Below are 14,008 nucleotides of genomic sequence, written 5' to 3'. Positions count from 1 at the left end.
TACCAAAATGTACGTGGACTAAGAACAAAAACAAATTTATTTTATAAAAAAATGATTCAGGTGGATAGTGACATAATATGTTTATTCGATTCGCGATATTCTGTATATAGAAGCGATAGAAATTATAATTCACGAGGAGACAAAATGGGCGGCGGTGTGTTAATTGCTATCAAAACGAACTTAATTGTTTTTTCTTCTTCCCCTATACTAATTAATAATAATGTAGCTGAGGTAATTAAGGTTTCTGTGGTGTTAGGATCAGTTCCTCCTACTAAATTACATATCTATTGTTGTTATTTTCCTCATTGTAACCTCCAATTTGAAGCACTTTGTGAGTTATATGAGATGGTTTCTCATGAAAATATGTCTTGTCCTGGTGACAGGTTTTTGGTGCTGGGCGATTTTAACATTTCTGCGGCTGTTTGGACAAGTAACGGGAATTATATGAATATTGTAAATTGGCAAAGTGATAATCATTTAATTAATTCCTTCTGTAATTTTCTAAATTTTACTGAATAAAGCAATACAATTCAATTCCTAATTGTAATGGCAGGTTCCTTGACTTAATAATAGGTGACTCTGATTGTATAGTCAATCGATGTCTCTGTCCTTTGGTAGTAGAAGACGACCATCACCCTGCATTGCAGATTCAGGTCACCACAGAGACATCTCATCTCCCTTTACAATCATCGCAACGTACAATACGTTTGTTTTGACATGCTAACTACGATGCTATCAATGACGCTTTGGCTCAAGTGGATTGTTATGATATACTTCATGAATGTGAAATTTCTCATGCAGTTGATACATTCTATAATGTCATTAATTCGATAATTTCTAATCATGTCGGCGTTAAAGTTATTAAGTATGTCGAAAACTACCCGTGTTGGTACTCGAGGGCCTTGATAGAAATCATTTCAGAAAAATTGAAATATCATCGAAAATGGAAGATATATAACAGGTTAGCTGACTACGACTCATTTAGTATATTAAGAGACCGCCAAAATTTAGAGCAAATCAGATGTTATTATTATTATATTTATAAAGTTGAATTAAAAATACGCAGTAATAGTAATTTTTTTTGGTCATTTGTAAAATCTAAGAAATCATCTTTTGGTCTACCTAATAATATATTTTTAATGAATCGTACTGCTTGCGGGGGGAGAGATGTATGCTCACTTTTTTATGATTATTTTTAATCCGTTTATGAAAAGCCAGTCGCCTCTCCAAAACTTAAAAGTTCTTCTGGTAGCAATAGTAATTTGGATATTGGACATATAGAACTGTCTGTAGCCACTGTTGAAAAGTATCTGCAAAGGTTGGATCTTAATAAAGGATATGGCCCTGATGAAATCCCACCTATATTTCTAAAACTTTGTTACAGATCACTTGCTTATCCAATTTTTATTCTGTTTAAAAAATCACTACGTAGCGGTGAAATTCTGAAAATATGGAAGAGATCATTCGTTATTCCCATCTATAAATCTGGAGTTAAACATAACGTTCAGAACTATAGGCCAATATCCAAATTGTGCACAATTGCAAAATTTTTTGAGAAAATTATCTATGACAGCATCTTTCCCATCGTGAGGGGTACATTGATTAATAAACAACATGGTTTTGTGAATAGAAGATCTACTGAGACAAATGTATGTGAGTTAACACATCATGTTGCCATGGCTATGGATCATCAGGTTGACGTTGTGTATACTGACTACTCTAAGGCTTTTGACAAAATATCTCATACAAAACTAAACTAAAAGTACAAAACTAAACTAGAGCAAGTTGGTATACATGGCGACCTGCTTCGTTGGTTGTCCTCATACCTTCGCAACAGAAGTCAAGCGGTGACGATCAAAGGCTTCTGTTCTTCTTTTGTTCCAGTTTCTTCTAATGTATCTCAGGGCTCTCACCTCGGTCCGTTATTATATTTAATATTTTTGTAAATGATATTCATAAAATTTTTGTTCACACATCTATACTGTTGTATGCCGATGATATGAAAATCTTTAAAGTTATTGCTAATCCTTCGGATTGTAGCCTTTTGCAAAATGATCGATATAAGTTGTGAACTATTGTAACGAAAACTCACAGAACTTAAATATTAAGAAATGTTGCATTATTTCTTTTACACGTAAATCAAATCCAATAACTTTTAATTATAAACTGAATAATGACAATATTACCCGAGTAACTGAGGTGAGAGACTTGGGGATATACCTAGACAGCAAATCAACATTTAAATTCCATATAGATTATATAGTTGCCAAGGCATTTCGAATGCTTGGCTTTATACTCAGGGTTAGTAAAGATTTAAAAAATGACACAACCTTTGTCCTTTTATATAATTACTTTGTCCGTTCATTGCTGGAATATGGTTCTGTACTCTGGAATCCACAATATAAAACTTATATTAATACAATAGAAAAAATTCAACATACATTTGTTAAATATCTTAATTCTAAATGTTTCACTCTGAATAGTAATCCACCTAAAATGATATCCTTACTGGATCGTCGTACAATGCGAGATCAAAGTTTTTTATTTAAAATTATTCATAACATGATAGTCCATATCTTTTAAGAAAAATTTACTTTAGATGTAAAAAAGTGAACACACGCAATAGTGCTTTATTCCACTTACCCTAAACTCGAACCAATTATGCTCAAAATGAATTTATATATCGCTCTTGTAAGAGCTACAATAGGAAGTTTATTGACTTGGACATGTTTTCTTGTACGCTCAATACATTTAAAAAAAGAGTTTGTGTGCATTTGTCAACTTAGTCAATGTTTTTATTTTATCTATTTAATTATTGTTTTGCTGTTGTTAACTGTTTAAATCTTGATAATTATTATTTATAATTTACAAAATTGCTTGTTTACTGTCATACGCGAATTAGTTTTAAGTGGAAACTTGATTGGTGTCTGAACGAGTTAATTTGTTGTATAATGTATGTGGTGTATACTGTATGTTTCCCAAATATAATAAAAATAAAATAAAATCTATTCAGTCATGTATTGACTGCTTGGCACGTTGGTTACAATCAACTAATAAATGTAAAAGTAGTAACAGTTCGTCATCGTCTCACCATTGGGCAAAGGCCAACAAAATAAAGATTAAGTATAGAAATTAGAGATTATACCGCCATCTTGCTCCGCTTGTGGGTTGGCGGCTGAGAGCACTTGGGATTGTACTAGTAACAAAAAAAAAACCTTTTATTGGCTCTGTATAATCTGCTAAGTATCACCGATTATATTACCGAGTTATGCGTTTTCAACAATAAAATTACATATATTTGTAAAAATGTATTAAGCAATTAAATTTAGTTTAGCATTCTGGTGAAATTATAAACTCAAATAAATTACAAACACATACAATATCGGCGGTGCTTATTAGTACCCGCTGAACCCGGATAGATAGATATTCAGTTAACAACCAAATGTTTTATCCACTGAACGATCTCAGTTCTTAAATTTAAATTAAGCAAAAAGTATACATTTGCAAACGGATTTTCGCGTTTGGACTCTACTACCACTTACCATCAGGTGGAGTAGTCATTTGGCCTCCCGGCGAATATATAAAAAAATAAAACGGTTTTGACGGAATTAAAAAATACTGCATCATTTAGTTAATCAAGATATGGTCAAGGTTGTGTTATATTGTCTTATCTTAGTTAAAATTTATTAAATGTATAATATGTACGAGGACATCGCAAAGGCCCTCAACGACACCTCGAGGGCCCACTACAATGTTGTTATGGGAGACTTTAATGCTAAAGTGGGAGTACAAGATAGCGGTGAATCGAAAGTCGGACCTTACGGCTTGGGCTGCAGAAATCACAGGGGGCAAATGCTGGTAAACTTTCTCGAAGCGCAGGGGCTTTTTTTGATGAATTCTTTCTTACAAAAGAAGCCTCAGAGGAGGTGGACCTGGCGAAGCCCTGATAACGTGACAAGGAACGAGATAGACTTTATTATTTCGAATAAAAGGCACATATTTAGAGATGTTTCAGTGATCAACAGGTTTAATACCGGAAGTGATCACCGCTTGGTTCGAGGCACTCTAAATATCAACTTAAAAGCCGAAAGATCGAGAATGATGAGGTCTACTCTCCGACCTACCATGCTCCAAGCTGCTCAAGGCTCCGAAAAGTTCCAAATGGAACTTCAAAATCAATTCACCGTGTTGGAAACCATAAGCAGCATTGATGAGAGAACCGACACGCTGGTCAAAATACTGCAAAACACATCCCGCAAGTGTTTTCCGCCACAGAGAAGAGACAACGCACCAAAACTCTCTGCTGAGACACTCGAGCTCATGAGAAAACGACGAGAACTACCATCGTTTTTGTCAGATAAGGCCTTAAACCGAACAATAAAAACGCTGACGCGACGCGATCTCCGACGCTCCAATACCCGTGCCATCATGGCTGCGATTGAGCAAAATCGGGGATCGAAAGTGTTCGCTCGCAAGTTTGGGAGGCCGCGTCTGACAAAACTTAAAACTGAAAATGGTGGGGTCGTTACCTCTAGGCCTGAGATTATCGGAGAAGTAGAGAGGTTTTATGGGCAGTTGTTCTCTTCAAGATCGGATAAACCCGTGGGAATCAGTATTGATGACCAGCGCGCCCCTCTTATGCGCCATTACTCCGAGGAGCTCTCGGTCGTTGACCAAGGAGAGATTAGGGCGGCTCTAGAACAGCTTAAAAACAACAAAGCTCCGGGAGATGACGGAATCACAACAGAGTTGCTTAAGGCAGGCGGGACCCCGGTCCTGAAAGAGCTAGCAAGCCTCTTTAATTCCGTCATCCAACATGGCAAGACCCCGGAAACGTGGAGCGGGAGTGAGGTGGTACTGTTTTTCAAGAAAGGTGATAAAACCCTCTTGAAAAACTACAGACCAATCTCCCTCCTGAGTCACGTGTATAAGCTGTTCTCAAGAGTCGTCACGAACCGTCTCGCCAGACGACTTGACGAGTTCCAGCCCCCAGAGCAAGCCGGCTTTCGATCAGGCTACAGCACCGTGGACCACATCCATACTGTTCGGCAGATTGTGCAGAAGACCGAAGAGTACAATCAGCCGCTGTGTATGGCATTTGTGGACTACGAGAAAGCCTTCGACTCCATCGAAACCTGGGCAGTGCTCGACTCATTGCAGAGATGTCATATCGATTGGAGATATATCGAGGTACTGAGATGTCTGTACAACGCCGCTACAATGACTGTCCACATCCAGGACTGTAAGACGAAGGCGATCCAACTGCGCAGAGGGGTGAGACAGGGGGATGTGATATCCCCGAAACTGTTCACCAACGCGTTGGAAGACGTTTTCAAAACGCTGGATTGGACTAGGTATGGAGTCAATGTAAACGGCGAGTACATCTCACACCTTCGATTTGCCGACGATATCGTCATCATAGCAGAGTCGCTGGAACAACTCACCGAAATGCTGCGTAGCCTAGGCGAGTCTTCCCGGTGTGTCGGTCTCGGTATGAACTTGGACAAGACCAAGGTCATGTTCAATAGGCATGTCGTGCCGGGACCGATATACGTCGAGGGGAAACCTCTCGAAGTTGTTAGTGAATATACCTACCTAGGACAGATAATACAAGTCGGTAGGAACAACTTCGAGAAGGAAGCCGATCGAAGAATTCGCTTAGGATGGGCAGCATTTGGCAACCTTCGTCAAGTCCTCAAGTCGTCTATACCGCAATGTTTGAAGACGAAAGTCTTCAACCAATGCGTCTTACCTGCCATGACATACGGTGCCGAAACGTGGACACTAACTGCGGGACTAGTCCACAAATTCAAAGTCGCTCAGCGTGCTATGGAGCGAGCTATGCTCGGAGTATCTTTGAAGGATAAGATCAGAAATGAGATTATCCGGAAAAGAACCGGAGTCACCGACATAGCTTGCAAAATTAGCAGGCTGAAGTGGCAGTGGGCTGGTCACGTATGTCGTAGGACCGATGGCCGTTGGAGCAGACGAGTCCTAGAGTGGAGACCGCGAATCGGCAAGCGCAGCGTAGGGCGCCCTCCAGCCAGGTGGACCGACGACCTTAAGAAGGTGGCGGGCACCAACTGGATGCGGAAGGCGGAGGACAGGGAGCTTTGGCGCACCTTGGGAGAGGCCTATGTTCAGCAGTGGACAACGATTGGCTGTTGATTGATAATAAAAATTTAACATATAATTAGGTATCCTAGTCACCTTATTCAAAAGATCAATACCTAACTATATATATAAATTATCTAACTTATATCTTCCTTTACTTAAATAAATATAGTACCCTCATTTTGCTTGCTTAAGGTAAGGTAATAGTAGGTAATTAAAAAAAAAAACAAAAACAAATCTATTTCCTCCACGTCTCGTATTGTATAAATGTAAAGAAAACTATTAAAACTGCCTAGTTATGGCTTATAAGATAGCAAAAAGATAATACTTAATAGCATAAATATATAGAGTAAATAATCATCATTTATTACATATTTCCACTGACACCAACCTTGTCAATCTTTGATATAACAAAAACAAATAATATATTAAAACAAGTGAACAACAATATTGTATCACGTGATTATTTAAGCTGCAATTAATATTTCGCTTAAGTATTATAAAATCCTTAAAAAAATAAGAATATGTCATTCTTACTAAAAGCTAAGAATGATATAACATATTTTTAACTTGCAACAGCAATCACAGTATAATTTCCAAGTTGAATGTTTATTCTAAATAACTGTGACAATTTATTGTCTGCACATTTCTCACGTTGAGGTAAAATAATGTCGCGTTATTTCAAGTATATCTACTCGTACGAGACCTTGGCCTTATTTTATGTGGGCCTCTTAAATGTAGTGTTACAAAACTAACAACATAATCACAGGAAGCCGATTGGAATAACAACAATATTTCCGTCACACATTTATTATAATATTAAAAGCAATACATAATACAATAGCTACATACAAAGAACTTTTAAAATTATACACAGAATTATTCAATGAGAAGTTTCCAACTATGCTTGGTGAATTATTAACGAATACTTCAAGAACTTTCGGTGAATCAGTTGCTAAATCGCACTTGAATAACGTTTGGTTCACGCAAGCGTTTTCCGTGGCACTGAAAATTTGATCGGTCGGACAACGAATAAGTCTGGCTGTTATAATATTATTTAAGTCTTTTATACAGGCTATGTACGATGTGCAATCTTCACTAGAAAGATTAGCGTAATCGCCCTCCATAGTGCAATTGTGATGGGGCAGGCATTGATAACTAGTAACGTTTGTACATTGGCTTTCTAAATGACTATAAATGGAATGTTCTGGACAGAGGAGGTTGTATTTCATTGAATTCGGCCCGACACTTAAACACATCGTGTATCCTCGACAGTCTGAATACGAATTGTTAGGGAATCTGCCTCTAGTAGAGCATTCAGTGTCAGAGCACGTTCCTCGGTAAAGCATCTGTAACAAAAAATAATAAACTAATTAATAAATTATTTATAATAATAATTGAATTATTCGAGCCTTGAACCATACAAATGGGATTTTAATATACTCTTACTATTTTTAAGAATTTAATGAATTAATTGAACCGAAAAAAATACCAGAATATTTATGTTGTTTTTTTTATTATTATTTAACAATTACTTCTTAATTGCTTTGATTATATGAAACTAAGGAACCTTTTAAAAAAAATAAACAAACTCGATACTCACTACAAGTAGAATTAATATCCGTATAAACATTTTATAATCTGGCATCGTTTCGTAAGCGTCTTGTAATTTTCTAAAATCACGTAGTTTTCAACATTTCTCATATCAAACACGAGATATAAACGGAAACTGAGACTAGCTATCACCACCTAAGCCTTATTGTAGTAATAGTGCTGTACTTTTATTTCGATAATATGTTTATACTTTTTTTTTACTACCGTGGAACACTTTAATGAAAAATCTCTATACCTTCTACCATGACTAAATTGAATTCTATGACAATTTTTAATTGAATAAGACTAGCTGTTCGAGATTGAGATACAAATACACAAATTTTCGTATTTATTATATTAAGAAGACATTAAGTCACGAATTCGTTTTGTAACATTTTATACAATTCCTTATATAAATATATATTTTTATATTAATATACACTATGTATATATTTAAGTCAAAATTTGATAAATTAAAAAAAACCTAGTGAAAGGCTTGAATTATTTTAGTAATATACATAATCAATAAAATATTTAAATGTTTTAAGGTTGCAACGAATGTCGCTATATAACATAATTTAAATATTTTATAGGTTATAGTGTAAGTGGTGTTCATAGGATACAATATGAATCTAAAATGAAGCTATGAATAATTTTTTTACGGGAGGTGAAGGTGGTGTTGGAGATCACATTACAGGTTATGAAATTGAAACGTGTCTCCGTCAGAAACATATACAAACGTTACACTCAAATTCAAAGTAAATTTTTACCCTAAAAAAAAACCAGCCGAGATGGCTCAGTGGTAAGAACGCGTGAATCTTAACCGATGTTCTAGGGTTCAGGTTCCGTGCAAGTAACACTGAATTTTCATGTGCTTAATTTGTGATTATAATTCATCTCGTGCTTTACGGTGAAGGAAAACATCGTGAGGAAGTCAGCATGTGTCTAATTTCACTGAAATTCTGCCGCATGTGTGTTCCACTAACCCGCACTGGAGCAGCGTGGTGGAATAAACTCCAAACCTTCTCCTCAAAAAAAGGGAGAGGAGGCTTTTGGTCCTGCAGAGGGACACTCACAGGTTGTTACATTACTTTTTACCCTGACTGCTCGTAAAGAAGTTTTACTTTTATAAATTATTGTATATAACGTGTATATGCTATGTACTTAAACAAAAGGACATCACTAAGCGGTCGTAAGATAAGTGATGTTAACGTTTAAATAGTAGGCTTGTGTTTTATCTCTAAATACCTACATATTTAATCACAGTTGAAATATAACTGCACCAAGTTTTATGGTTTATAAAAACTTCTAAGATTTCTTTGTTATAACGTACGTATTGTTACATAATATTTTCATAAAATCTGCCTGGTTCGATTGTAATTCTATGTTATCGATATAGCAGCCTGCAAATTGTCCCACGGCTGGGACTCGAGGCCTGTTCTCATTGAGGAGAAGGTTTGCAGCTTATTCCACCACGCTGCTCTAATGCGGGTTGATGGATACACATGTAGCAAGATCGGATGCATGCGGGTTTCCGCACGATGTTTTCCTTAATCACCAACCCTGTGATGAATTATGAACACAAATTAAGCACTTGAAAGTTCAGTGATGCTTGCCTGGGCTTGAACTGGCGATCACTTAAGTGTTCTAAATACTGGGTCAACTTGGCTTTATGATATAGGTATCGATTATACTATTTAAATAAAAAAGAGTAACTTGGAAAAATCGTCAATTGTTTTTCGTTTTTACTATTTATACAAACATATTTCAAATGAATGTAAAGTTGTACATTACTCTCGTTTTGAAAGGGCAAATGTTTATGAATCATCATGATTAAGAATACTCGAAACATCGCTAACATCTAGATTAGTAAGATGTTCCATATTTATTACGACCTCAGTCAGTCATGATATGTCTCTTTAAAATTGATTTATAACAATATCACATTTAAACCTTTTTGTTCGATTTGAATTCTAAATAATAAAATTGTTAATGTTTACTATTGCGATTCTATGCATGCTATTTAGCTATAGTATAGTGGAATGCTCAAAAATACGGGTACTATCAACGCGTCTGTAGTGTGTTTAATGAAACGGTAGTTTTGACAAAACATATTGTACATTTCTCGACAAAAAAATTGTCAAAAGCTCGTTCAGCAATTGTTTTATTTTAATATAAATAGTATTGGTGTGTTCCGGTTTAAAGGGTAAGAGAGTGTAAATTACAGCCACAAGGGACATGACCAATTAGATCATTAGATGGAACCAAGGTTCGGTCCCCTCGCTCGTCTGTTTTGAAAGAAATAGATATGTAAAACCGGAATAGATACTAATTTCAACATTTTTGCACAATTATGTGGTACTTATTCTAAAATTATATTATTTCATATTTATATATATCAGTAAAATATTCCGCTAGTTCTTATCACATAATAAAATCATTATATAATATTCATACGTACACTATCTGTGTTTGCGGAAATAATCGATATTTGTAAATTATGTAAATATTGTTTGAAGCAATTAGAAAATATAAAAGATTTACTTCGATGTAAGTGAACGTTAATGATATTTTTTTTCTCAAAAATATTCATTATATTTATACATATAAAGTCCTTTTTAATATATAATAAATTAAATACCTAAAAGTCGCCGAGATGGTCCTGTGGTAAGAACGCGTGAATCTTAACCGATGATCGTGGGTTCAAACCCGGGCAAGCACCACTGAATTTTCATGTGCTTAATTTGTGATTATAATTCATCTCGTGCTTTACGGTGAAGGAAAACATCGTGAGGAAACCTGCATGTGTCTAATTTCACTGAAATTCTGCCACATGTGAATTCTACCAACCCGCATTGGAGCAGCGTGGTGGAATAAGCTCCAAACCTTCTCCTCAAAAAGAGGAGAGGAGGCCTTTAGCCCAGCAGTGGGACATTCACAGGCTGTTACGGTTACGGTTACGGTACCTAAAACGAAAACAAACGGAACTCAGTATATAATTAAAATATTGGTCGCATTTCTACTTATCACATAGTTATATCTATTTAAAAGATAATAAATATAATCTCAAAATACATGTAATAAGCAAAGGATATAACGAATACATGTACGATTATTTATTTGATGTATCATAGGATATTTGTTCGTTTGACTAAAACGTACGTCAGTGTCGCCCACAATCGTAAACGTGGACTGTATTCTAAAAGTATTTTTATACTTCCTATTATACAACAAAATATTTATGTTAAGATATTCAATTATAATTACGAATCAGTTTATATAAACACACTTTTAACAATCACACAAACAAACTAACAATAACGATTATAATTATCATGAATATTATTTGCAATATATCATGCCACAACTAATGTAACCTTTTAAGCTCTACGTTTTTATTAAAAAACTATACTTTTCTCACTGTCATCATTATCATTCGGTTTTTGTCATCCCTTTATTCGAGGTTAACGTCAGATGAAAACTTTTATGGAAGGGTTATTCGTTAGACTTTTACAGCTGGTCGTCTTTCTGACGCCACCTTCATTTTCATTCTTCAAAAACGAGCCATAAGGTATAAATATCTATACTTTAGGACCCAGGGCTTCTATGTGATAAAGCTAAAGCTGGAAAAAGCGTTTTAAACTAAGAGAAAAAACAACAAGTTAAAGTTACAACAAGTTAAACGTTAAGTACAAGGTCTAAGTCTAGAAAATAACCTAGCAAGTTATCGTAAGACGATAACTTGCTAGTAACATTTAACATTGTAACATTTTAAAGCAATTATCAAAAGCAGGGAGAATTAGGTTTAATAAAAACAGTGAAGTACATACATACATATATCTGAATATTACTAATAACTACAGGCACAAGGTAGTTATGCAACCAGTACCACGAAGAACATTTACAATAAAAACCTAAAACTGCATCGTTGCATTTTGTCGTTGGATTACTGGAAAACATAATTAAGCAAATAAATTCATGGGAAATAACATTTGTTAGTTTAGACGGTGGGAAACATGTATTTCAATAATAAATTAAACGGAGCATCCAAATCTGTTCAGATGTTTTAATTCGGATAGTTGACTAGGTTGGTGGTGTATTGACAATGTAAGCAATGTTTAATAATTCTTTGAGCTCCAATTTTTACGGGAGGTGGTGATCACATTAATGAAAATAAAACTAAATTGTATACTTCAACTCAATTGCTTACAGTAATCAAAGTCTGATCGTACGATATAACTAATAAATTAATAGTAAATAAAAGTTTTAGTAGAGATACAAAAACACTGACAATACCTAATTGATAAGTAAAATTTCAAATCCTTTCGCAGAAACTATATAGCACTCAATTTGAAGTGTTGTTGAAAGTTCTTTAGTTAATCTTATACGCTTATTGTCATATAAACTCTATCAAGTATATAAGGCGTATTATTTCCTGGATTTATGGATATCACTAAAATGGACGCTAAGCTCTACATTGCCGTAATTTTCGTAAGTATAACTAAAACATTAAAATTTATGTTTCTGATCGAAAACACAGATTGTTTTCAAGATTGAGTTATATTTTTGTTTATTCAGGTTCTCTGCCTGTCATGGCAAGTAAATGCACAAGTAAACTGCACAACAACTGGTGCTGGTCGTTTTGCAGAACCGAATGACGCAACTTGTAAGAACTACACCCTGTGCGTCGCGGTGAACACCGCCGCCGGACAATATTTGTCATACAACTTTTTCTGCCCAACCACATCGCTGTTCAACCCCACAACCTCGCAATGTGCGTCGAACTACGTGTGCAACTTCACCGCTCCCGCTGACACAACCACATCAGCATGCACCGCGGAAGGATTCACATCAGATCCTACTTCAACAAACTGTTCAACCTACATACAGTGTTTGTCAGAGAATGGAGCTTTTACTGAATTACCTATAACTTGTCCGCCTGATTCATTTTATAATCCAAATTCTGCTCTATGTGAAGCAGACTATGTTTGTAGATTTACTTGTACCGCCGCTGGTTTTTTTGCAGATCCCGCGGACACCACTTATAAAAACTATTATCTTTGTGTATTAGCAGCCAATGGAACATACGCGGAGTACCTTTACACTTGTCCGTCGACATCGGTGTTCAATCCTAATACAAGTATTTGTACAACAAGTTATACATGTCCAACATGATTGATAAAACAACAAATTGAATTGATTATCTATCTTGTTTCTTTCTTTATTAATGGTTTAGCTCTTTTGTCCTAAAACTATTTCCTACGCCTTTCCTTAGTGGTGTTTACAAAAAAAGAAAAATAAAACATGTAATTATCTTTTACAGCCTAAATATTTTAGATTAGTTTTAATAATAGGCTTTTTAAATTAGATTTTTAAGGGATACCCAAACGGGGATTTTTTTATGTGTTTAAATATTGAATTATAATAATCTTAAATACAGAAAAATAATACACATAATTAATATGAATAATAATAATAATAAATTTATTTATTCTCTCCCACAGACAATAATGTTTTCATTTTTTTTGTAATATATATAAATACAGTTATATGTGGGAGACAGGAGCCCAAACTAGGTTGCCCTGTGCTAAGGGTCTCCTGGCTCCCCCTCTTGAGTAAGGAACTATTTATTTGTTTAATTTTATAGAAAACAGGAGAAACACTAAAGCTTTTAGCTAACAATATAATATCTAGTAATAAGTTATGCTAATAGAAATAAGAAGATAAGGCATGTTTGTGAATATGTGCGTGTGAGCGCATGTGTTGGGTGTGTGGGTGTGCGTGTGTGTGTATGTGTCTGTGTGTCGTGTATGTATGTGTATATATATTTGAGGGTATTTGTGTATTTGCTATGGGTTTGTAGATAACTTTTTTACTACAATTGCTTGTTTATTATTAATATATTAAATTAATAATTTTTCTGTCTCTTCATAGTCAAGTTTTAGAAGCCAGTCAGTTAATTTCCTATTACATGCGAATTTTAGTAAATTTGAAATAGAGAGTAAATTTATTTAATTTATTGTAAAGCCTTGCTGCTTTAAAATCAAAGAATTTTTGGGCAAAAAAAGTTTTGACGAGCTGGTTTCCGTAGTTGGTAGATACTTGCCTTTTACGCCGAAGGTTGTGGGTTCGATTCCCACCTAGGACAGACATTTGTGTGCATGAACATGTCTGTTTGTCCTGAGTCTGGGTGTAATTATCTATATAAGTATGTATTCACAAAAGAAAAGTAGTATATGTAGTATATCAGTTGTCTGGTTTCCATAGCACAAGCTTTGTATAAGCTTAATTTGGGATCAGT

The 14,008-nt window shown here is 35.1% G+C and overlaps 2 protein-coding genes across 2 annotated transcripts in view; both read left to right on the top strand.

Moving 5' to 3' along the window:
• Positions 1 to 14,008, top strand: part of LOC126781668 (uncharacterized) — a 396,382-nt gene that overhangs the window by 29,418 nt on the left and 352,956 nt on the right. The window lies entirely within an intron of this gene.
• On the top strand, positions 12,156 to 13,624 carry LOC126781747 (uncharacterized). Its single transcript, XM_050506778.1, has 2 exons — positions 12,156 to 12,198; positions 12,286 to 13,624. Exons 1-2 carry the CDS (start codon positions 12,166 to 12,168, stop codon positions 12,880 to 12,882), a joined length of 630 nt encoding a protein of 209 aa, XP_050362735.1. The 5' UTR covers positions 12,156 to 12,165; the 3' UTR covers positions 12,883 to 13,624.

This window comes from Nymphalis io, chromosome 4 (assembly GCF_905147045.1).
Source record: "Nymphalis io chromosome 4, ilAglIoxx1.1, whole genome shotgun sequence".
In the NCBI taxonomy this organism is placed as follows: domain Eukaryota; kingdom Metazoa; phylum Arthropoda; class Insecta; order Lepidoptera; family Nymphalidae; genus Nymphalis; species Nymphalis io.
This window is presented reverse-complemented; position numbering and strand designations above follow the sequence as displayed.

Coding starts and splice junctions, on each gene's coding strand:
- LOC126781747 (XM_050506778.1), top strand. CDS start 12,166: ATGGACGCTAAGCTCTACATTGCCGTAATTTTC. Junction 12,199..12,285: donor TCTACATTGCCGTAATTTTC/GTAAGTATAACT, acceptor TTGTTTATTCAG/GTTCTCTGCCTGTCATGGCA.